At 41.4% G+C, this 26,262-nt stretch overlaps 1 protein-coding gene across 1 annotated transcript in view; it reads left to right on the top strand.

Annotated features, from left to right (window-relative positions):
• The window catches only part of FBLIM1 (filamin binding LIM protein 1), a 33,770-nt gene extending 15,354 nt beyond the window's left edge, over positions 1-18,416 (top strand). Inside the window, exons 5-9 of the mRNA XM_031962797.1 lie at positions 1,054-1,171; positions 2,140-2,309; positions 5,210-5,388; positions 13,455-13,572; positions 17,605-18,416. Coding sequence (XP_031818657.1) covers positions 1,054-1,171; positions 2,140-2,309; positions 5,210-5,388; positions 13,455-13,572; positions 17,605-17,718 — 699 coding nt within the window. The 3' untranslated portion in view covers positions 17,719-18,416. The remainder of the gene's footprint in view (positions 1-1,053; positions 1,172-2,139; positions 2,310-5,209; positions 5,389-13,454; positions 13,573-17,604) is intronic.
• The last annotated feature ends 7,846 nt before the right edge of the window (positions 18,417-26,262 follow it).

The raw sequence follows: 26,262 nt of genomic DNA, 5'->3' as shown, positions 1-26,262 counted from the left end.
TTTGGGCAGTCCGGTAAAACCTAGGGGACTCTTTTCAGAATAAGTGCTTAGTTATTTGTTTTAAGTTCATAATTTAAGGAAATAATAAATTGCAGTCCCCAAAATGTTCTTTTTTCCATCTCAGTTTACGGACTCTTTTGGGGTCTGTAGACCCTGGACTTAGAACCCCTATTCTCAGCTCTGATATTGTGTTCAGGTCTCTTCCAATTCTCTACAAGTCTTTGAAAAAGTCTGAGTCTTGTTCTTGGCCCCAGAGAGCGTGACTGAGCCATGAGAAGTATTCTTGGCCCTAGAGAGCATGACCGAGCCATGGGAAGACACAAACTGAGGCCTGATGCCAGGAAATACTTCCTGTGGAACTCCCCCCCTCCACTGACCATCCCCAGGCCAAGATCAGATGACCCCTCCTCTGTTCTATGGGGCTAGCTTGTTGCTGGTTCCCTTCCAAGGATGAAATTCTGTGATTAGAACATTCTGCATCTTCAGGGCCCTTCCAGCTCAGACACTGCTTGCTCTGGGATGTCACAAAATCCATTTCTCTTGCTTTGAACTCAGCGGAGGGAGGAACCCTCTGGCTTCCCAGCCATCCTACGATACCAGAACCACTTTAGCTTGTGTATAAGGGGAAAGAGGCTTGGAGAACGGAGGGGCGAGAAGTGCCCACTTGTCTGCTGGAGTGGGCTCAGGGCAAAGGGCTTGGCAAAAGCCAAGTCTTGGGCACTTTCCTGGGAACTGGGACTCATGTGGTGTTAGAGAAGAGGCTGGGCTGAAAGCAGGAGTCGGTTCTAGTCCTAATTCTGCCCCCAATTTGTCCAATGAAGTAGTCACTTCTCCCACCTCCCTCAGGGCCCCTGTTTTCCTCTCAATAAAATGGAGATCATAGTGGGCACCAGGCCAGAATTAGAGTTCCATTGTAATGGACGTACTTTGTCCCTGCAGAGATGGGAAGGCATTCATTGAGGCAGGGCATCAGGCCATCTGCTGTTGGAGGTAATGCACGTCTCCTTACTAGGACCTATAAGGATCCGTTTTTTCCTTTTTGTCTCCATATAGGTCCTTCCTGAGTCCCGCCAGCTCAAGCCCCGGCCCAATCACCTCAAGGGGGCACAGGAAGAGCTGCCGCCACCTCCTGAAGAGCCAAACCGCATCCCAGCCAGGGAGGAGTCTACAGGTAACCCCATGGGTACTGGGCAGTGACCAGAGCCTTCCCGGGCAGTCAGGTCCTGGGACTTTCCTTGCTCTGTCCTGAAACAGCTGGAGGGACTGGGAATAGAGCGAAGGGGGTGCTTGTCACTCTCCATGCGGGAGAGGCCTGAAAGGCACTTCTGCTCCCTAGCACTGAGGAGGGCAGCTCAGAGGTGGGTGCGGCCAGGGGGCTTTTCTTCTGACGAGTCACATGATCTTGGACAAGTCCCATCAAGGACCCAAGCTTAGCTTTCCCTCTTAAAAAAGTGTTGGAAAGTGTCGATTCCTAAGGTTCTTTCTAACCCTGATATTCTGCATTCTAAGAATCCTCCCAGCTCTCACATCTGTGTTCTAAGGGCCCTCCCAGCTCTGACCTCCTGGGTTCTAAGGGCCCTCCCAGCTCTGACCTCCTAGGTTCTAAGGGCCCTCCCAGCTCTGACATGCTCTGGCCCTCCCAGCTCAATAAGTTCTCTGAATTCTCTGTTTTTTCCAATAATTCCTGTCTGGAAAAATATTTGACACAGTTCCCCTAAGAAAAGTGCCCTCAGCCAGGAAAGCCTGGAACCTTCATAAGATTTGGAGCCAAATGAGGTCTTAGCTGTGGTCCCATCCACCCCCTTCAGCTCTTGGTGGAGCCAGGATACACACCAGGATCCTGTAGTGTGGTCAGTGGCAGAGCCAGAAGCAGAAGCCGTGTCTCCTGACCAAGCTGCAGGATCTTTCCTCCATTCTGCACAACATCCTCTCTCTGTCCATATCCATGGTTCTCTCCTAATGGTTATTAGTTCTTTGCAAGGCTACCTCTCATTATAAATGACATCCTTCCTTTGCCTTACCTAGAACAAGGCCGGGTTCTTTGCACTTTTTTTTAATTAAGGGCACTCTGGTGCATTGGGAAAGGTTTTGTATTCACTCACGATGGGCTCCTGACTGTCCCTCTGTCTCATCCCCCAGACATCTGTGCCTTCTGCCACAAGGTAGTGTCCCCCCGGGAGCTGGCTGTGGAGGCCATGAAGAGACAGTATCACGCCCAGTGTTTCACGTGCAGGACCTGCCACCGACAGCTGGCGGGCCAGCGCTTCTACCAGAAGGATGGGCGGCCCCTCTGTGAGTCCTGTTATCAAGTAAGTCTCCCTGTTTGGCCCTTGGGGAAGGCTGCTATTGAAGGGGACAATGAGAGAAAAGACAAAGACTCATAGGATCATTGATATAGAACTGGAAGAGACCTTTGAGGACACCCTAAGAGTCCACCCTCATTTTACAGATGAGGAAACCGAGTTACAGAGCAGTAGCAGGGGCTGGTCCAAGTGTATTTCTGGTACTTGGAGACCTTCCAGAGGAGGATACAGGGCTTCTTGTCAGCACCTGGGTAAACTGGGATGCTTACTGCATGGGGGGGCTAGTTAGATGGCTTCTGAGGTGTCTTCCCTACCCAAAATGCTTTGATTCTTTAGAAAAGCAAAAAGAGCAAAATCAAATAAATAAATGGAAGGGAGGGAGGGAGGAAGGAAGGAAGGAAGGAAGGAAGGAAGGAAGGAAGGAAGAGGAGGGAGGGAGAAAGGGAGAGAAAGGAAGGAGGGAGATAGGGAGAGGAGGGAGTGAGGGAGGAAGGGAGAGGAGGGAGGGAAATGAAGAAGGGAGGAAGGAAGAAAGAAGAAAAGAAAGGGAGGAAGGAAGAAAAGAAGGATGGAAGGAAAGATCAAAAGAACAAAGGAAGGAATAAAGGAATGAAGCAAGGAAGGGGAAGAGAAGAAAAGAAAGGAAGAGAGAAAGAAAGGGGAGAAGAAGGAGAAAGAGAGATTGAGATATTCAGATTCTTTACTTTAAATAAAACCTTCAGAAAAGATTCAGCCTTTCTCTTGGCCTCCTCCACTATGCTTTGGTGGATAGCATGTTGGACTTGTAGACAAGAAGTCCCTGAGCAAGGGACTGAGAAAAGATATGAACTCAGATCTTCTTGACTACCAATCCCTTGCTAACTATGTAACCATGGACAAATGACTTAACCTCTTTCAGCCTCAGTTTCCTGTTCTATAAAATAGGTTTAATAATAGCACCTCCTCTGTAGGGTTGTTATGAGGATCAAGTGATATAACATTTGTAAAGCACTTTGTAAGTCCTGGATGTGATTTTGTTATGGCTTGATGACAAGAAAGGAAAGACAGGGGAAGATGAATGCACTTGGGGAGAGAGAAGAAAAAGAAAGAGTAGGAAAAATGATTTCTTAATTATGGTGCATTGGTAGATCCCTACACATACAAACAAGAAGGAATGGGAGGACACAACCTCTTCCTCATCTAAACTAGCTAAAGGAAGGAAGAATACACACACACACAGGTGTAAATGCACACATAAACATACACATATCTAGATGTGTGTGCACACATGCACACGTGTATATAGTAAACACACAAGCACCATATATATGCAAGTCTATACTTATTAACATGTACACATATACACACATGCACAAACATACATGTGCACATACAGATATATATACACACACAAGATCATGTAATATATTTTATTCAGAAACTTATTTCATTCCACAGAAAAGTCAGAGAGAAAGGGGAAAAACAGGGAGAGGAATTAGAGGGACAGCAGATCAAGGGAGGGATTAGTTCTGAGAAAAACAAACTAAGAATATAAAAAATATATCAATAGCTTTTTTTGAGGTAGCAAAGAATGGGAATTGAAGAGGGTGCCCATTAATTGGGAAATGGCTGAACAAGTTATGGTTTATAAATATGATGGAGTAGTATTGTGCCATAAGGAATGAGGAAGGGGATGGTTTCAGAGAAACTTGTATGAACAGATTTAGGGTGAAGTGACCAGACGTGCAACCCTGACAGCAGCAATATTGTAAAGACAAATAACTCTGAAAGACTTAGGAACTCTGATCACTGTAATGACCCATCACAATTGCAGAGGGTTATTAATTTTTTTATTTTTTTAAACTTTTTATTTTCAAAACACATACACGGATAATTTTTTTAACATTGACCCTTGCATAGCCTTGTGTTTCAGATTTTCCCCTCTTCCCCTCACCCCCTACCCTAGATGGCAAGTAATACATGTTAAAACATGTTAAAATATGTTAAATTCAATATGTATAAACATATTTATACAATTCTCTTGCTGCACAAGAAAAATCAGATCAAAAAGGAAAGAAAATGAGTAAGAAAACAAAATGCAAGCAAATCATAGCAAGAAGAGTGAGAATGTTATGTTGTAATCCACACTCAGTTCCCACAGTCTTCTCTCTGGGTAGAGATGGCTCTCTTCATCATTGAAGATCATTGGAACTGGTCTGAATCATCTCATTGTTGGAAAGAATCATGTTCATCAGAACTGATCGTCCTATAACATTGATGTTGCCGTGTACAATGATCTCCTGGTCCTTGCAGAGGATTATTGAGGAAACATGCTACTTACTTCCTGATAGACTCAGAGTGCAGAATATCATATTTTTTCCAGTCATGCCCATTGTAAAACTTTGTTTGGATTGCCTATACATGTTTGTTTATGTTTAAAATAATATTTGATTTTCTTTAGTTCTCAAGGGAAAGGAAGAAGGGAGGGAGAAAATGGGGGAAGGAGGAGGGGCAGGGGTTGAGTGGGAAAGTGAAAGAGCAAATTTTTGCTAATTGAAAAAAATAGGAGAAAAGGGATTCGTAAATCTTAAAACACTATATAAATGTTAACTATTATGATATTTGTCCTTTTTTTGTTAGAAAGGAAAATTTTACAATAATCACACCCCTCCATCCATTTCAACATCCAGGGAGCCCCCCAAAATAAGCCTGAAATAGTAACACAATGGAGAACTGGATTTGTAGTCATAAAGTCTGCGACTTTTTCTGGACCTGTTTCCATATCTGTAAAATAATAAGATTAGTCAAGTTCCCATATAGTTCTAAATCTGATGACTCAAAGAACTCCTGTCATCCCCTTCCTCTGTCTTTTCTGGGGCAGCCCCCCGCCATCAGCCCCTTCTTCAGTTGTGGCTCTCTTCCCCCAGGACACTCTCGAGAAGTGTGGCCGGTGCCAGACGGTGGTCCAAGAACACGTCATCCGAGCTCTGGGCCAGACCTTCCACCCAGACTGCTTCACCTGTGTGGTGTGTTCTCGGCGCATTGGGGATGAGAGCTTTGCCTTGGATGAGCAGAATGAAGTTTATTGTTTGGATGACTTCTACAGGTACAGTTCCATTGGGAGCTAGGATGGTGGGAAGGAGAGAGCAGCCCATGTAAGGCCACTAGAGTGAGAAGAAAATGGAAGGAACCGAAAAAGAGAAGCTGGGGGAGAAGGGGGGGAGACAGAAAACATGATCCCTGGCTCCAAGGATTTGAAGGATTGTCATTCTACAAAACAAGGAACATGGAGGAGAAGGTATACAAACATTCAAATGGATTAGTGAAGTTCCAGGAGGGAACTTCTGGGGCAGAGATTGCAACCCATCCACACCTGTCCATTCTGGATAACTCTTCCTTTGTCTCCCCGTAAATTTCCACAGGGGCTCTTCCTAATGTTCTGGAGCTCTTTTTTGATTTCTTCTGGAACTGTCTCTGTTATCCTTTGATCTAACCATGTGACTTTTTTCTTAAATTTTTAAAAATTTTATTTTAAAATTTAAAATAAATTTATTATTATTTTTAATATAACCCAGGTTAGAAGTACAGATATACCTCCTGGCCAGTTCCCACTGCTGATCAGCACAGGAGCATTAGACTGGGTCTTTCTGACTGAGACATTTCACCCTTCATGGGGAAACCTGGAGACCTGCTCCCAGGAGCTTCTCCAGACTTAATGAAAAGACATGGTCCACTGCAGCTTGAAATCCCCTGCTCAAAAAATCCACCTGCCTCATCTTCTTCCATGGCAGGGGGATCAGAGACGTGAGCCACCACATCCAGGCAGCCATGTCTTTTTCTGTCCTTGACTCCCTGAAGACATCCTCAACTACAATTCTTCCTCAAGTTTCTCTCTAAGTGAATAGATTTGGGCAGTGAGGTGGCCAAGTGGATAGAACACTTGGCTCTGGAGCCAGGAGGACCTGAGTTCCATTGTGACCTCAGACACTTAACACTGGGCAAGTCACTTAATCACAATTGCCTCAAAAAAAAAAAAAAAAAACTGAATGAATGAATGAATAGCCTTTAATAACTGCCCTAAGGTAATTTCCTCACAGCCACAAGAAAGATCATCCTAAAAAATTAGAGCTAGTTGATAACGAAATACACTACATTGTAATATAACGTAAACAGGAAAGCATAACTTTGTGAAACTTATGTGAAAACTAGATTTGTTACAAGTTCAGGAGACCCCTTAATATTCCTTAACAGGAATGAATTCCCCATCATTTAAAAAAATCTAATTGGATATTTCCTCTTTTTAATTTTTAATCTTTTTAACTAATTAATTTAATATTTTCCCAGTTACATTTAAAACAGTTTTACATATGGTTTTAAAACTTTTGAGTTCCAGATTTTTTTCTTTATCCCCATCCCCAATCCCCATTAAGAGACCACGTGTGAAGTTATGCAAAACATTTCCATAAAAGTCATGTTGTGAAAGACTCTAAAAAAAATCCTCAAGAAAAATAAAGCACACACACACACACACACACACACACACACATACACACACAAAATACTTCAATCTGTATTCAGATACAATCAGTTCCTTTTCTGGGTATGGAAAAGATGTTTCACCATAAGTCCTTCAGAGTTGTTATGGATCCTTGGACAGCTGAGAAGGACAAAGTCATTTACAGCTGATCATCCTGGAACATTGCTATTATTTTGTATACAATCCATTTCACTTTGCTTGAATTTGTGGAGGACTTTCCAGCTATTTTTCTGAGAGCATCCTACTCATCATTTCCCACGGAACAATAACATTTCATCATAATCACAAACCACAATTTATTCAGCCATTTCCCCAATTGGTGGCCATCCTTTCAATTTCCAATTGTTTTGCCCTGAAAAAAGAACTGCTATGAATATTTTTGTACATATAGGTCCTTTTCCTTTTTTGTAAAATCTCTGGAATTCATGCCTAGTGGTGGTGGTGTTAGGTCAAAAGATATGCATGAATTTGTAGCCCTTTGGGCGTAGATCATATCTTTTGATCATTTATCAATAGAGCATGTGAGCTCTCCATCATTGAGGGTATTCAAGAAAAAACTTCTTGGGGCTATTAAAGAAAGGAGACTGTACAGATAGAACTGAGGCCTAGAGTTAATACAACTTGCCCAGGTTGTAAACAGCTTGAGGCAGGATTCTAACCAGTTAACCCAGCTCCAAACCCATTGCTTTTTCTGCTGATTCTGAGTCGGCATGACAAGGACTTAGTCTGACATTTTCATTTTACAGAATAATAAACTGAGGCCCAAGAATTTTCCCAACAGGACACAATTAAGCAGGGAAGAGGAAATTAAAGGGTCAGAGAAGGGAGAGTTGCTTAAGGAAACCAGTGAAAATTATTTGGAACCAGAGGTGATCATCAGAGTTAGTATCTGGAAAAATCTGGTTTTTGTCTTTTGGGAAGTTATCTGAATCAGGATTAGAATTGGGAAACTCTTTCCATTGTACTAGTCAATCAATCAATCAATATTGACTAAGCACCTATATGCCACTGTTTATTAAAGGCTTTCTACACTAGGGGGCACCATAATACATAAAGCACTGAGCTTGGAATCGGGAAACTGATCTTCATGAGTTCAAATTCAGCCTCAGACACTTTCTGGCTATGTAATCCTGGGCAAGTCACTTAACCCTGTCTGCCTCAGTTTTCCCCTCTGTAAAATAGAGAGAAGGAAATGGCAAACCCCTTCAGCATCTTTGCCAAGAAAACCCCAATGGGGTCATGAAGAGTCAGTCATGACTGAATAACTGAACACAGCAGATACTATCTTAAAAACTAGGGAAAAGCAAAAAATAGCCCCAAGGGCTCAAATTCTAATGGTGAAGAAAACATGCAAATAACTAGCTGTGCCCTTGGGATTTAGTCCCTTGTGGACTAAATGGCTGGCAGTCTCACAAGGAAAGCCACTAGCAACTGGGGGACTGAGAAAAGTGAAGATAGTGGCCTTTGAATTAAATCTTAAAGGAAGCCAGAGATTCTTAGAATCAGAGGTGAGAAAGGGGAAGGAGGATGAAGTGTCTGGTGAGCAAGGAAGCCGGTGCCACAGAATTAGAGAATAACTAGAAGGAAGGAAGGTGAATAAAGATGGAAAGGTAGGAAGGGGCCAGGTATGATGAGCTTCAAATGACTACAGGATTTTATATTTGATCCTGGAGGTAATAGAGAGCCACTGAAATTTACTGGGGATTGGGGGGTTGTGGTCAGACCAAGGTCTTTTGAAAATCTCTTTGGTGGATGAATTGAGGATGGGTGGAAATGGAGAGACCCATCAACAGCTTATTGAAGGATCCAGGTGTGAGATGATGAAGGTCTCCAGAGCATTGGCAGTGTCAGAGGAAAGGAGGGGCTATATATGAGAGCTGTGTGTTGGGTAAGTAGGTATGATAAGATTTGATAGTATGAAGTGAGTAAAAGGAATGAGACAAGATGACAGGAGGGTTGCAAGTCTAGGTGACTCAAAACCCTTGAGAGTAATAGGGAGGGGGCAGCTAGGTGGTGCAATGGATAGAGCACCAGCCCTGAAGTCAGGAAACTGAGTTCAAATCTGGTCTCAGACACTTAACACTTCCTTTGTGACCCTGGGCAAGTTACTTAGTCCCAATTGCCTCAGGGGGAAAATAGAAAGAAAAAAGAAAAGAAAAGAAAGAGACTAATAGGGAAGTGTGGAAAGGATTTTGGGGAAAAGGTAAAGTGTTCTTCTAATTTGAAACTAAGACCTCTTTTATGTCTTATGTTTTATCACCTCCATTAGCATGAGATCTTGAGACCAGACCTCTTTTTAATTTACATACAGTATGCACTTAATAAATGCTCATTTATTCACTATTATTCTCAAGTCCTATGTTCTCCCAATTCTCCTCTTACCTCTCTGACTTCTCCTCAGTCTCCTTTGTTCTTTTCTCTTCCAGATCTTCCCTCCAATCCTACATGCCTCTCAGAATTCTGTCCTGGGCCCTCAGGCCTTCTATAGGACTTCACTGGGTGATGTCATCAGCTTTCATGGATTTAATGGTCAACTCTATGCTGATGATTTTCAAATCCTGCCTCAAACTCTCTGCTGCCTTCCAACTGCCTCCCAAATATCTCAAACTGGATTCTTAAACTCAAAGATGCCCCAAATTGAACTTATCTTTCTTCCTAAACCCTCCCCTTCTCATACCTTACTTATTACTGTAGAAGGCAACATCATCCATCTAGTCCCTCAGGCTTCGAGGCCAGGAGTCATCCTAGATTTTGCATTCTCTTCCTTCCTACCCCCACTATATCCAATCTGTTGCCAGGATCTGTTGATTTCACCTTTGTAATATCCCTCTGAGACTGTCACCATTCTGGAACAGGTTCTGATCACCTCACCTTTAGATTATTGCAATAGCTGCTGGTAGCTCTGCCTGCCCCATACCTACCTTACACCAATCAGATCTACTAATATGACCGAAAAGGAAAATGATATTAGAATTCTGTTTTTTTTTTTTAATCCACTTTGCTATTCATTTCCCTTTTATGGGAGAGTTCATCCTATTTACATTCACAGTTATGATTACCAGTTCTATTTTTCCTCCATCCTATTTTCTTCTCTGAATATACTTTTGTTGAATCTTTCCATCCTGTCCTTAGTAGTACTTTTTTTTTACCCATCCTTCCCCCTACTTTATCTTCTATCACCCCTTTCCCTTTCTCTTAGTGATGTTTTTTAACTCACCCCATCCACTACCTTATCTTCTATCAACCCTTTCTCCCTTCTCTTACCAATTTCCTCAGTGTTTCTTCCCTCCCTTCTATCCTGCCCCTCCCTTTTCTTAGAAAAGGAAAATGATAAATGTTGGAAAGGATGTGGAAAAATTGGGACACTGATGCATTGTTGATTGAGTTATGAATTGATCAACCATTCTGGAGCGCCTGAAACTATGGAGATAAGGAACTATGTCCAAAGGGGTATAAAACTGTGCATATCCTTTGACCTAGCAACACCATTGCCAATACCCCAAAGACATTTTAAAGGGAAGAGGATATGTTTGTACAAAAAAATATTTATAGCAGAAGTTTTGTTTGTGTGTTTTTTGTGGCAGCAAAGAACTGGAAATTGAGGGGATGCCCATCTATTGGGGAATAGCTAAACAAGATGTGGTATATGATTGTAATGAAATACTATTGTGCTATTAAAAATGATGAGCAGGATAATTTCAGAAAAAAAAAAAAACTTTACTGACATTAAGTGAAATGAATAGAACTAGATCATTGTACATAGTAACAGTAATATAAACTGTGAGTGACTTAGCTATTTTTAGCCATACAAAGATTCAAGACAGCTCCAAGGAACTCTTGATGAAAAATGCTATCTACTTCCAAAGAAAGAACAGTCTAAATACAGATTGGAGCGCACTATTTTTCACTTTCTTCATTTTTCAATGTGATTTTTTGGGGGATCTTTCGCAACATGACTTATAAGGAAGTAGGTTTTGCATGTTTGCACATGTATAACCTATATCAAATTGCTTGCCCTGTGAGTGGGGGGGGGGGGGGGAGAAAGAAAGTTTGGAGTTCAAACTTTATCTTTTAAATTTTCAATAGTATTTTATTTTTCCAAATACATACATAGTTTTTAACATTCATTTTTGTTGAAAATCCAAAATTTCCTTCCTCCTTCCCTTATCTCCTTCATCCCCAATCTGATATAAGTTAAATATAGAACTCAAACTTAAAAAAAAAAAAGTCGCAAATTGTCTCTATGTGTAATTGGAAAAAAAAATATTCAAAAGAAAAATAGCCTCTTCCCACTCCAGTCTATCCTCCATTCAGACACTAAGGGGATTTTCCTGAAGTATAGTTTCAATCATGTTTCCCCCTATTCAGGAAACTCCACTGTCTCCCTTATCACTTTCTGGAGCAAATACAAAATGTTCTTTGGTATTCAAAGGCCTTTATAACATAACCTCCTCCTATCTTTCCAGACTTCTTACATTTTACTCTCCAATAAGTATCTAATAAGTGACACTGGCTTCCTGGCTGTTCCACAAAAACACTTCATATCTTGGCTCTGGGTATTTTCTCTAGCTGTTCCCCATGCCTGGAATGAGCTTTCTCCTGAATCGTGATTACTGACCTCCATGACTTTCTTTTTAAAAATACCTTATTTATTCATTTGTTTTAATAAGATTTTGAATCCCAAATTTTCTCCCTCTGGTCCTTCCTTATCCTTAAGAAGGCTAGCTATATACAGTTATACATGTGAAATCATAGAAAACATATTTCTATATTAGCCATGTTGACAAAAAAAAAAAAAAAAAAAAAAAAGGAAGAAAAACAAATAAACTACGTTTCAGCCTGCACTCAGAATTCATCAGTTCTCTCTGTAGAGGTAGATAGCATTTTTTTTCATCATGAATCCATTTTGGAATTTTCTTTCATCATTGTATTGTAGCTAACTCACAGTTGATCATTGTTACCATATTGCTGTTACTCTATACAATGTTTTCCTAGTTCTGCTCAAGTCACTTTGTATCAGTTTATGTAAGTCTAACTTCCTTTAAATCCCACTAAAATCCCATCTTCTACAAAAAGTTGTTCCCAATCCCTCTTACTTCTTGTGGGGCAGCTAGGTGATGAAGTGGATAGAGTTCTGTTCTGAAGTCAGCTACATAGTACTCAGATACCCTCTTTTCCTCAGTTTCCTCATCTGAAAAATGATCTGGAAAAGGAAATGACAAACCACTTTAGTATCTTTGTCAAAAAAAAAAAAACAAAACAAAACGCCAAATGAGGTCACAAAGATCCAATATGTCTAAACAACAAACGATGTTTTCTATTTCAATTATTTCTTTTTGTTTCCTTCCTTTCTTTCTTTCCTTTCCTTTCCTTCCTTCCTTCCTTTCTTCATTCCTTCCTTTCTTCCTTTCTCTTTCTTTCTTTTTTTTTGCTGAAGAAATTGGAATTACATGACTTGCCCAAGGTCAAACAGCTATCTCAATTATTTCATATTTATCCTAAATTGAGCTTATTTGCATAATTTGTTTATTTGCTCCCCTATTATATTGTGAGCCCCTTGAGAGTAGAAACTGTCTTTTGCCTCTTTTTAAATCCTCAGAGCTTAGCACAGTACCTGGCATACAGTAGATATTTAATAAATATTTATTGACTGAGGAAACAAAGGTTCATTAGGGTGAAGGAACACAAAGAGCATCCCTTTGTCCCATAGAGACTGCTATTTTCTGGCGTTAAGATATCTGCAGTTTTAAAAGTCACATTTAATATTCTCCCTGCTTGATTTTACACTCTTGTTTTTAAGTGGGAGGTGAAAGAACAAGTACCGATGCCAGTTAAAGAAGGCTATTGAATCAAGCCACTAGAGGGCAGAGTGAATTGAATACTGGATCAGATTAGGAACATGATGTGTCCAATCTAGCCAAGGATATTTGTTATATTGGTCTTATTCTCTGCATTAGTTAATTCACCTGTTAAATTCAGCATGTCTCAGAGCTTTTTGGTGAAGTGCCTTAAACTTTAAAACACTATATTCTAACTATTAAAAATACACAGAGGGAAGCCAAAATGTCACTTTTTAAAGTAATATATAGAATTTATGATTCTCTTCCCCCCCTCTAAAGCAAGCAGTATAGAATAGAAATCCACAGCTTCATATGCCATCCTTTTTGTAGCCTACTTTTTTTAAGTAAAAATAATCATCTGGGGAGGGTTAAATTTAGAATTTTTTTAAACGAAAATTTCTTTTTAATAAAAATGATAGTGCTTATTTATAAAAGGGTATAATCGGCTGCAGTTACTCCTCTAGTTTGTATTGTGCCCTAGGCAACTGCCCACATGGCCTATTCCTGGTTTTCTTTGTCTCAGCTTCACTGTGACTTCAGAACACATAACATTTCTCCCCTTCTTACTTCAAGCCAAATAGCTTTCCAGCCACTGCTGGAAATTAAACCCTGAGAAAGTGCAGCTAATTACCCAGATCTCTCCCCTCATCTCCAGCAAGGGAAAACGGAGATGTCCGTGGTCTGGGTTCCACAAGCATCCCCAGAGACAGCCACATGCAGGCTGAGTGTAATCGGTCTATGAATTCCAAATGCTAATTGCTGTGATTGCCTGCTTCCTTTCCTTTCTTCTGCCAGGAAATTTGCCCCCGTATGCAGCATTTGTGAGAAACCAATCATCCCCAGAGATGGAAAGGATGCATTTAAAATCGAATGCATGGGACGGAATTTCCATGAAAACTGCTACAGGTGTGAGGTAGGTGTAAGAACTGGGAGAGCTGCTGGCTATGAAAATGAGACTTCCAATTCCTCCATTCATTATTCCTTAGCTACTCACTGCCTATGCCCAGGAAGGGTAGGAAGTTTGGGCTATTAGGTGGTCTCTGCCTTAGAATGCAAAGGTAGAAGCGGAAGAGACCTGAGCAGTCCGAAGCTTTTCCCAAGGAAATTGACTCCCAATTGCAAAGGAAATAATGGCAAAATCGGGATTTGAATCCAGGTCCTGTGATTTCCAGAATTACTGTTCTTTCTGTTTTATTACATGTATTCTCTTCCTTGGACTCTCAATCTGGGAAGGAGAAAAGATACAAGCAGAGATTATTATAATTTTATTTAAGAGCCATTAGCTACTCTGTGTAAGACATCATGTGCTCTCACTAGTTAGTTTGATGTATATGTGTGTGAGTGTACATTATGCTGTCTTATATGTGGTATGTTCATATATGTGTTCATGTGTGTATATGTTCAAATGTGTGTGTACATCTTAGAACTAGAAAGACATTTTCAGGAGTTCAAATCCAGCCTCAGATTCTTATAGCTGTGTGGCCCTAGACAAGTCACTTAACCCCATCAGTTTCTCCATCTATAAAATAAGCTGGAAAAGAAAATGACAAACTACTCTGATTTTGCAAGAAAGCCACAAAATGGGGTCACAGAGGGTCAGACAAGTCTGAAAAATTACACATATATGGATATGTGTGTATATATACACACATATGTGTGCATATATACACATAGGTATGTATATTGTACATACACACATATATGTATATATAATATTGTGTCTGGATAGTTTATATATGTGTGTGTATATATATACACACACACACACACACACACATATATATACATATATAAACTATCTATCCAGACACAATATATTATATTGTATATGTACTTGTAGTACATTAGAATGTGTGTGATTTTTTAAATGCCATATGAGGACTTGGGAGCAATATTTTTATTGGATAGAGGGATTAGGGAAGGCTTCCTAACTTTGATTTGGCCATTAAAAAGCTGGGTAGTCATTCAGCAAACTAAAAGGAGAGTGTTGCCCACATAGGAAACAATAGGAGCAAAGGCTTGAGGCATTTGAGGGAGAGCAAGAAGTATTACAGTTTTCTGGAGGAAGACCAAATCCCCAGTAAGCAAATAATGTCCTTGTGGGTAAAGTTTGTTTTGCTTTTGTCTTACTATACCAAGTGATTAGAAATAATGGGCATAGAATCAATGCATACTGAACATTAGTGGGTTCTCCAGTAGTAAGGATACACAGCTTCATATCCTCCTTTTCTACCCTGGTTGGAACAAAGAACTTGCCCTTGTGGAACCATTATGTGTGTATGCAGTCTCTGAAGAGACTAAAATTCAGATTATCCAACTCGATTTTTCTTGCACAGCATGAAAAATATGAAAATATGTTTAAAAGAATTGCACATATTTAACCTATATCAGATTACTTGCCGTCTTGGAGAGGGAAGAAGAAAATTTTGGAACAAAGTCTTACAAAAAATGAATGTTAAAAAACTATTTTTACATGTATTTGGAAAAATAAAATATTGAAAAAAATTTTTAGATTATCCAGTTCATGCTAGGTCATATTATGAGCTGGAACAGTCACGGAGGGTTAGGGAACAGTCTTGGTTTTGGATTCTCTCTCATTTAACAAGGACAGATCAACACTTAGGATTTCTTTGATCAATGTTCTGTATTTATTTGCAAGATGCTGACTGGGGCCTGGGTTGGGGAGAAACAGGCTGTGATGGGTAAGGAGTTTCTCTCTTTTTCAAAGCTAAGGCATTCGTGGTAATTCTATGGCCCTGTTTTTGCTCCTCAGAGTAGTTTTTGAAGTATGAAGGAGGAAAACAGTAAAATTAGAGTAAAAGTAAAATGTACTGCCTTATAAAGTAGTAAGCTTCCTATTACTAGGGGTCATCTGTTTTAAATCAGGAAGGTCCCTTCGAGATCATTTAGCTGACATTTCTCTCATTTTTCAAATAAGGAAAAGAGAGATTGGTCTCAGAAGCCAAGCTCAGAGCTGTAACTAGGGCAGGGTAATAGGAGCTTTGGTCATGTTGGAAGACATTTAGACTCTGAGATCTAAAGTTGACTTCAGGATACACTGTGCTTGCCCCAGGAGCCAAAATGACTAGTTTCATGCCTTTGGCAGAGCTAGACTTTGAACTCTGGTCTTCTGACGACAAATTCTGTGTTTATTCTACCACAATGAAGCATGGATGGACTTATTTGGACAGTTTTAGAGCTGATTTGTGTGGGAAATGGCATGTAACTTGAGAGGGCAGAATTAGAACCAGTGGGATTCAAATGTTCTGCTAAATATTGAACGAGATGACTCTAGAGGTTCTTTCGAACTCCAAGAATCTATAATTCTTGCTACCATAAATCGAGAGTTAATATTGTGAACTAAACTGATTACAAATTCAATAGATACAAAATATCAATAGAATATAAGCTGCTGAAGACAGTTTTTGTTTTTTTTTTTTGTCTTTGTATCCCTCAAGAACTAACACAGGGACCGACATATAAAAAAAGCTTAATAATTGCCTGTTGGATTGAGTTGAATCATAATTCAAATTGTATTATATCCTTATTCAAGACCCAAAGTGCTATTACACAGTGGGAACACAAGAGGGTACTCTAACCAACCAGGAATAAAAGATCAGGGCAATGGATTTAGAGTCTGAGAATCTTGGTTCCTTTGTCATTTGCTACTCTTGTGATATGTGGTGTGCTGATAAATGGTTTTTATCAACCAAAACTTGGAACCACAATCTACTTTGAAGTGTAATCTCCAATATTAACGTTTTCCCCAATCACTTTCTTAAATCTGTATAGTCAATACAACAATGAATTAAGCCCCAATTTGTAGGATTTACCTATTTTGTGGACTGAAAATTTAACAACCATCTCTAGAAAAACCTATAGGATCTGACCTCCAGCATATTATCCAAGTGACTCCAGCTTTACAATCCTTAATTTCGTATTCTCTAAAATGAAGAAGTTGGATTAGATGACCTTTAAGGTCCAGGCCAGTTTTAAATCCTATGAGTGAATTTTTCCAAATCGAAACAATTCATGGAGACCTTTACTTACTCCCTGTGTGACCTTGGACAAAGCTTTCTGGGTGCTAGTTTATTCTTCAGTAAAATGAGGTTAAACTAGATGGCCCCTAAGGTTCCTTCCATCTCTACGTGAATGATTCTATAAGGTGGATGGTGTGAATATTAATATCTTCATTTTGTAGATATAAAAACGGAGGCTCATTGAGCCAGGGTGATTTGTACTCTGATCTAGCTAATGAGTTAGTTATGAAAGCTACATGTTCAATCAGAAAATACTAGAAACCAGGGCTTGGAGTTATTGTTTTGCTATTTCCTATACTTAAGTAATATAATAAAATGTTAATTATTCAGATTTGACTTAAAACTGTATCATAGAAATATTTGTGTTTTCTCCCAGAGAGCCAGTTGTTAAATATTTACCAGCATACCACTGAGAGAGGGAGGAAAGTTTATAGAATAGATCTTGAATATTATTGTGTTGAATCTCATTTTACTGAAGGAGACGCTGAACCCCAGAGAACTGAAATAATTTGCCCAAGTTTTCATAGCTAATAAGGGTTATGATAAATAGGAAATAGGGAGAGGTATTTGAAAGATCACTGATTCTGGAAACTTGGGTTCAAATTCTGCTTCTGATACTTGCTAGCTGAGCAAATCACTGTCTCTGAGCTGTAATGTCCTTGCTGACCAAAGGAAGGTTGTACCTGACTGTTGTGAGAATAGCAGTCTATAAACCCTAAGGAAAGGAAGGTAAAATGTTATTAGCTAGTAGGTTATAAGCTCCTTAAGGGCAGCCCCTGTCTTTTCCATGCGTGTATTTCAGCAGCATCTAGCCCAGAGGTGGTAACTCAATAATGCTTTTGGAATTGTCATTGGAAGGCTTTCCCAAGCTGACTGGTCTTCGCTGGAATCCTCTTCTTTTTCAGGATTGCAGGATCCCGCTGTCCGTTGAGCCCACAGACCAAGGCTGTTACCCGTTGAACGACCGCCTCTTCTGCAAACCATGTCACGTCAAGCGCAGTGCGGCAGGATGTTGCTGAAGGCGCTACACGGGCACCTGGCCCCAGTCTCAGAAATGAGCATTTGTGATGGCTCCTGCCTGGAGGCCCTTCCCATGTCCTTGCCAACCTCAGTTTCCCTTCTTCACCTACTGTTGCAGAAGCTATCCTAAGCCCCAGGGAGCCCCCCATCTGCAGGAATACCAGAGAGACCTGAAAAGAGTGATGGGAACTCCCTTCAATCTTGAAACTTATGTCTCTAGCTTGAGAGAAAGCAGCATGGTATCAATGAATCATCAATAAAAATTTGTTAAGCAAATACTATGTGCCTGGCACTGTGCTAAGCACTGGGGTTCCAAAAAGAAGCAAAAGACAGCCCTTGCCCTTGAGGACTCACAATCTAATTGGAAGAACCCTGGCTTAGGAGATGAGAGACCTGGCTTCAAGATCCAGCTCTGCCACTTAGCTGTGTGACTATGGACAAAGCCCTTCATCTCTCTAGTCCTTAGTTCCCTCATCTGTAAAATGAAGGGTTTTGACCAGATTCTATCTAAAGTCCCTCCTGAGTCTAAAAAGAAATCTGATCTTTCCTTTTCCCCCAGGGTGATGCTGCTCAAGGCATGAGGAGGACTACCATATATTCACATTCCCTGTGTATTATCTGTTGTTTTATGGCTCTTACCCTGAAATGTGGGATCTTTTCTCCATGAGAGTTTGGTTGTCTCAATCTATTAGGGAAGGAAAGAAAAAAAAAATGAAAGGAGGGAGGAAAGAATGGAGGAAGGAAGAAAAGAAGGAAGGAGGTAGGGAGAGAAGGAAAGAAGGAAGGAAGGAAAAAAGAAAAAGAAAGAAAGGGAGGGAGGGAAAGGGGAGGAAGGAAGAAAGAAAGAAAACGAAAGGAAGGGGAAAAGGAAAGAAAAAGAAAGGAAGGAAGGAAAAGGGGAGGGAGGGAAAGAAGGAAGAGAGAGGGAAAGAAAAGGGAGAAAAAGAAGAAAAGGAGAGAGGGAGGGAAGAAAGGAAAGAAAAAGGAGGGAGGGAAGGAGGAAAGGAGAGAGGAAGAGAAGGAAGGAAAGAAGAAGGGAAGGAAGGAAAGAGGGAGGAAAAGAAAAAGAGGGAGGGAGGAAGGGAAGGAAGGAAAGAAGAAGGGAAGGAAGGAAAGAGGGAGGAAAAGAAAAAGAGGGAGGGAGGAAGGGAAGGAAGGAAAGAAAGGAAAGAAGGAAAGAGGGAGGGAAAGAAAAAGGAGGGAGGGAGGAAGAAAAGGAGGAAGGGAAGGAAGGAGGGAAGGAAAAAGAAAAAGGGAGGAAAGGAAGGAAAAAAAGAAAGGAAAAATGAGAGGAAGAAGGAAAAATGGAAAGAGGGAAGGAAGGAAAAGGTTTATTAAGGGCACAGAGGAAATATCTGGCAGTCAGGAGACCTGGATTTGAATTTTGGTTTTGCTGTTTAACTTGCCACATTACCTTAGACAAGCCTTTTATTTGTCCCATGCTCAATTTCTTCCTGCACAAAATGAGAATGTTGACCAGAAGCAATAGTCCATGCTCCCACAACTCTGAAAAACCCCTGGTTTATGTTGTCATAGCTGGCCAGCCTGAGCAATAGTCTGCTTTCCCCTGGGGGAGCTCCTTTATCTTTGCCAGATACCACTGGACTTTGCTGGTGAGAAGGAGCCAGGAAAGTCAGAGGACCTGGAGTTGTTTACAGGGAACTGCAGGGGAGCAAGGCCCACCCTGTACACAAGACCTGTGACAGAGCCAATGTCCCCTTGCTCCCCAGCCCTTCAGGGCCTCTTGGAGGAAAGACTTCAGGGGCTGGGTGTACCACGGTCTCACTCATGAGTCCCCTCCTGTTTCCTCCTGCGTTGTGGATCCTTTTCTTCTCCCCTTCCATCCCAACATTCCTCTGAGAATTTCTTGAGAGACAAGTCATCACTCAGGCCTGAGCTGTTTAAGCTCCAGCCTGGCCTTCAGTCCTTACATGGATTCCTTCCCTAGAGGCTGGAAACTTTTCTCACTCCTCCTAGGAAGTTTATTATTGGGAAAACCTTTACATCAGGAGATATCCCTTTAGCCTTGGGACTCCACCTCATACCTACACTCTCCTCCCATTGAAAGGTAGGGTCATACTTTACCTAGCCCTTTAACCCTTTTCTAACTTGTTTTTGTCCATTGTCTCTCCCTAGACAGTTTAAGTATCTCCTTGAGGGCAGAGATGTTATTTTTGCCTTTCTTTGTATCCCCAGATTTAGCACAGTGCCTGGTACATAGTAGATCTTAATAAATGTTTACTGACTGATAAGTAAGACTGGGTTGTGATGAGCTCCACTTTGAATCCCTAACACTGACATTTTAAATATCCTAGACAATAAAACTTGTTTAGGGCCTAGAAATACAAGTTTGAGAGTCAGAGACATCTAAGGAAATGAAAATAATAAGTCTCAAAATACCTATGACTTACTTCAGTATAATTCAGTGTAATGTTCTTAATTCGGTTTTCCTGGGGATCTTTGGGGCAGCCTTCATTTCAGTTCAGTAAGTACCACAAGAGTGACCAGGGGTTAAAGTCCAAATCCTTTATTGTCTCCTTCAAAGTCTTGTCTCTTTTCCTGGGGCCCGGTTAGCTTTCTTAATGGTCTTCCGAGTCTTGGTTTCAGTGGAGAAATGCAGGAGGAGAGCCTGCCACCATGGAGATGTGAGATGGAGTGAATGAATCTGAGTCCAAGGGCTTGTGCTTCAGCCTCCAGTCCACTTGTGTTCCCTGCCTCTGAATCTGAGTTCTCTCAGTCCCCCAGGAGAACCACCAGAAGGCTGGCTGAAGTGGAAATGAATCTCTGTGTCCTTGGCTCCAAGAGCTTCTTATATGCTCTACACTGAGTCTAAACCAATCATTATATCCCTAGGAAACCATTATTTGTTGTAAGATAAATCAATCACACTGAACTTAGAGAGCTATTAAGCACCATGCTAAACCAGATAACCCCTTGTCTCATCAATTCCACTTAGTACCTTGTAAGAATCCTTGTTTGGAGTTCAGAGTTCTCGCCCATAACAATTCAGAATTGTTCCAAATTCAGAATAATTAACTTCAGTTCACCAACATTTATTACCTGTGTGATCTTGGGCAAAACATCTCATTTCCCTTTCCTCTTTAGAATCAGAGAGTTGAATTTGATGGCCTCAGAGGTGCCTTTCCCTTCCAAATCTATGATCCTATGTGCCAGGCATTTCGACTGGGCCTGGGTGATACAAAGGCAAAAAAAAATGGGAACTAGTTCCTGCTCTCAGAGACTTTACTTTCCCTCCATATGGTCTCACTCTGCCATCTCTATCCTCGTCTTTCCATCAAGGCTCCACGAAGGGTCTGTCCAGTTGCTGGAGGTGTCCCTTTGATTCACTGCTCACTTCTCAGGTTTCAGGGCCACATTTGGAGCTGTCTGTCATCCTTCAGCCTCACTGCTGTAACCACTGCTTCCTGGCTCCATGGCTGGCCCAGTCCTTACAATGTGAACAAGGCAATCTTGGGATTTCCTCCAGAGGGACTATTTTCCCCCTGCCACAAGGAAGATGCTCTGTCCAAACACTGATAATGGCATGGTCTGACCTGCTAGTGCTTTTCCAAGGAAGTGCATTGGGCTCTGGAGAGAATCTGGACAATTTGGACAGACCCAGGACATATCCCCTATACAGCTCAGTCTCCCAGCCCTGCCCCTTACTGCCCCTTTATCTGGGGTCTCTAGGTACTCCCCAGGAAAATTATATAATATTCCAAAGGGTGATTGTGACAAATGTACTTAAAATGCTATCCAAAAGTCAGTGATTATGATTGTGACTATGATTATTATTATTGTTAGAAGTCCATGGGTCCAGTGAATTTGCCATATGCTAGAAAACTAGGAAGCCTCAGTGCTATTTTTTGCCCAGACCTTCTGCCAATTTTGCTTTTCCTGGGGCAGCAATGTGTAACAGGGAGGCTGCACACTGGGCCTGGATCGTACCATACAGAGCAAATAGCACCTGGTTTAAATTCTCTTTGGTGATTAGTCATTTAACAATGCTCATTAAGGCTCACAGTGTGCCAGGCATTGCTGGGGATGCAAAGGCAAAAAAACATGATCCCTGCCCTCAAAGAGCTCACATTCTGTAGGGGAGGAGAGAGGAGGGACACCAATATCACAAATAAATATGAATTCTCGGTTTCCTCATCAGTAAAATGTAAGGAACTAAATCTTTTCCGTGATGCTTTGAGCCTCCCTCCACCAGTTGCTGGAAGTGCAATTGTCCCCTCCCCATTTTGAAACCCATCTCTAAGCATTCATCCATTAGACAAAATTATAGTGACATGTCCCCTTTGCAAAGCCCCATCCTGGACACTGAGGGAGCTACAAAACCAGTCTAGTAGGGGTGGCGGTGGGATTAAAATGTAAAACCACATATCTCTGTTACCTGATTACCCAATAAACCTATCAGAGAGGGACAGACCAAAGTGAAGTCCAAAGAACACCATTTGCTCTCAAAGAAAAGAGGCTTCTGAAGGATGTTGCGTTTGGATTAGGCTTTCAAGGATGAGCAGGAACTGAACAAACCAAAAGCAGATGACCTTGACCCAACCTGCAAAATCTGACTAGAGAGAAACAGGGCTGAAAGGGAGGGCCTTGAATACAAGGCACAGGAGTTTGAATTTTATCCAGTCAGTGATAAAGAGATACTGAAGACTTGAGAAGAGCATTAAGAAACCCCTCTCTAGTCCTTCTGATCTTGGAAGGGAGCCTGGTGGAAATGCCTTTGGCCCCACAGAGTATGATTTATTCATTTGCTTCCAGCTTGCTATTTGTGTCTCCGTAAGAATCCCAAGTGACCTTTCTGCCCCAGAAATCCCAACCCTAAGGCAGAGCCTTCCTTCCTCTCTTAGAAAGTCTCTGTTTCTAGGGGACTTCCAGCCAGTGCTGGTGTGGAATGAGTTCAATGTGGGCTGGCTGTTTTTCATTTTGCTTTTGGTTTTAAATAAAGTGGACTTTCCCTTTTTGGAACGAATTCCCCAGTATCACATGCTCTGGCCAGAGAACCCAGTAAAGATGACTTGGATTCTCAGTGCCTGTGAAGTGTCTCCTTTCAGTCCTAAAGTCTGGATCTGGGGAGTAAGCCTCAGGAAGGCAGTTAGGCCAGCTCACTTCAAAGAAGACCCTAAAAAAATGGTGAGTGTGTGTGCATTTCGGTGGTGGATGGGTGGAGTTGGAAAGCTTGCTTCAATTGGTTTGAGTCCCAGCTGAAACCCCATCTTCTTCCAGGAGTCTTTCAGATCTTTCCCGCCCCCAAATTGAAGGCCTTCCTTCTAATTGACTTTTTGGTTTGCCACATTAGAAAGTGAGCTCCCTGAGGGTAAGGATTGTTTTTGTTTTTGTTTTCTTTTACAATTCTTAATATTCCCTCTTCCCCATTGTTTAGTACAAAGTAGGTGCTTAATAAATGTTGACTTTAAGAAACAATGCCTCCTCCCTTCAAACATTCCTTTTTTTCCTCTTTTTTTTCTTTTGGATAAGAATGGATTAACTGACCTGGCCGACCAGGGTCACACAGCTAGGAAGTATTAAGTATCTGAGTTAAGATTTGAACTCAGGTCCTCCTGACTTCAGAGGCTTGAGTTTAAATCTAACCTCTGATACTTACCAAGTCCTAGCTGTGTGACCTTGGGCAAGTCACTTAACCCTAATTGCCTCAGCAAAAAAAAAAAAAAAAAAAAATTAAACTCAGGTTCTTCAGACTTCAGGGCTGGTGCTCCATCCACGGTGCCATCCAGTTGCTCCAAAGATCCCCTTCTGAAGCTGTTTGAGGCCTGGCCTTCAGAGATGTCCATCCTTTGGCGGGATCACCAGAGGTCCACCCAAAGTCTGGTCCTTAATCAACCTCCCGGGAAAGGAAAGCCCTTTCACGCTCTTTAAAGATGTAAATTTTTATTACTATTGGTTCCCTACCTAGATTTTTATCAGCTCAAGGAATCTCCTTTCTAACTGGACCACCAATGTATTTGCTTGCCAAGGGAATGTGGGATGTGGTGTGGCAGGAGTAGTGCTGAGTTTTGATTGGAGTGGAGGCTTGGAATCCCGACTCTGATGCTTGCTCTCTGTGTGGTCTGGAGCAAGCTCACTTTTCCATTGGCCTCCTCTTGTGGAAGATGGGCAAAAGCAACTGCTCATTATCTCCCTCTCAAGCTTGTTCTGTGCTTTGTTTACTTTAAGAGCTGTAGAAATCGAAGTTATAAGCCACATTGTAGGGAGGGTATTGGTAGGACTATTTTTACCAGTCATACTAGTCTGATAAGGTGACTTCTCTAGCAATGTGTATATAAATTAGTGAGCTAAGATGGTCCAGAACCTAAGCAATCTCTCCAACAGATTGCCAGGGGGACAATAGCAAAACAATTCTGACCCTTCAGTTTTTTCTCTATTTCTTGTCAGTTCCTAAAAGCATATGACTCATCCTACCCACTTTGTCTGTGAATACTTTTCTGCAAACTGGTGAGTGGATACTTCCTGATCTTGATCCCAACTGTGCTTGGGAGCCCCATCGTCCTTTGTTTAGTTGAGTTCAAGATTTAATGGGTGCCTGCTAGATATACATCATCATTACAGGTAGAGGCAGTGGCAAAGAGAGGCAGAGAGAAGGTGAAGAAAAGGGAAGAGGAGGAGAAAGAGAAAAAAGAGAAAGGTAAAAGAGGAAGAAAAGGAGAACAAAAGAAGGAAAACAAGAGGAGGAAGAAGAGAGAAAAGGAGGAAGAAGAAAAGGAGGAGAAAGAGGAGAGGAAAAAAGGAAGAGAAAAAAAGGAAAGAGTAGGTAGAGGAGGAGAAGAGAAGGAAAAAGAACAGTAAAAGGAAGGAAAATAAGGGTAAAAAGGGGAGATGATGTGAATTGACAATGTGCTTCAGTGAATGCAGCTAATTATATGTCTGGGGTTATAGGACTCCAGATCCAGATCCAGGAATGCTATACCACAGTTCTCTTTTATTGTCCTAACTCAGTTTCCCTAAGTGTTCTGCCTCAGTTTATAATTGTCCTGCAAAACCTCCCCTCCCTCTTAATCAGAATATTTGATAAGGATAAAAGATCTTAGTTTTAGAATATCAGAATGCTTCTCCCCATCCCAAGCTATCAGAATATCAGATACCATCTTATCAAGATGCCTCTCCCCATGTCTAGGGTGCCTCCCCCTATTATGTCATCCCATCTCCTGTGAATTACCCCAACCTGTCAAGAGTCCCAATCTCTCTCTCAGTACCCTGACTCCGCCCCTACCCTCTGCGTCTGAGCCCTGTGTATATATGTCATTGAGAACTCACATTGTTTGCTGGATTCTTGGAGACTATTGTCTCATTCAGTCCTGGGACCAAACTATGGATCCATTTGGTCCCAGTAAATCTCCCTTTTAAATAAATTATTACTCTCTAATTGCTATCTTGTCTCAATTTCTCCAGCATTACAGGAGGAAATTCAGTCCTTTGAGTCAACCCCTTCACTTTACAACTGAAGAAAATAACTTGCTCATGGTCACATGAGCAGTCAGCATCAAAGATACTATTTGAACTCAGGTCCTCTGACTCCAAAGACAGACTTTCCCCTTCCTAGTTCTTGGGTTTGTGTAAAATAAAGTTAGACTTACTATAGGAGGTTCTTGTGATAATGTATTTAAAGGATAATGCAAAGGTCAGCTATTGTGATATTACTGAATAATTGCTAAGAAGCAAAGTAGGGTTTAGTGAGTTCATGTGAGGAAGAACTTAAAATGTCAAGATCTGGGAGGGCCCTTAGAACAGAGAATGTCAGAGCTGGAAGAGCCCTTAGAACCCAGGATGTCAGAGCTAGGAGGGTCCTTAGAACCCAGGATGTCAGAACTGGGAGGATCCTTAGAACACGGGGTGTCAGAGCTGGGAGGGCCCTTAGAAAACGGGGTGTCAGAGCTGAGAGGGCCCTTAGAACACATGGTGTCAGAGCTGAGAGGGCCCTTAGAACACGGGTGTCAGAGCTGGGAGAGCCCTTAGAACCCAGGAGGTCAGAGCTGGGAGGCCCCTTAGAACATAGGATTTCAGAACTGGGAGGGTTCTTAGAACTAGTGAAAGCTAGAGAGAACTTGAAGATTATCTAGTACATCATTTTACATAAAGAGAAATTGACCCCAGAGAGTCTGTTTAGGAGAGTAAATAGGAGATCTATCCTAACTCTATTAGTAAACTGCTTAGTCCTAAGGCCAGAAGCCTAGATTTGGGGCCAGAGTGGGTCTATCCTCTATCCCTGGTCCTTCTGCAGACAGAAGGACTAACCCCTCTGGGGCTCAGTGCCTGCAGAAGGAAGCTGCTGTTCCTCCAGACTCTCAACAATCTTTGTCATTCATTCTTTTCTTTTTAACACTTTCCCCTACAAGCCTACTTAGCGTTGTAGAAGTATTTGTTTCTGTTTGTGTGTTTTGTTTAAAAACAGATTCAGTAAAAACACTTTCTACAATGCAGGTTGGGAAATTCCCTTTCTGTTCTAAAAGGCTTAAGTAGGTTAGAGCTACCCAGGAACTGGCCTTTGCGCAGGAAATCCCCCTTTCACTTAGCCT

The sequence above is a fragment of the Sarcophilus harrisii genome, chromosome 3, assembly GCF_902635505.1.
Source record: "Sarcophilus harrisii chromosome 3, mSarHar1.11, whole genome shotgun sequence".
In the NCBI taxonomy this organism is placed as follows: Eukaryota; Metazoa; Chordata; class Mammalia; order Dasyuromorphia; family Dasyuridae; genus Sarcophilus; species Sarcophilus harrisii.
This window is presented reverse-complemented; position numbering and strand designations above follow the sequence as displayed.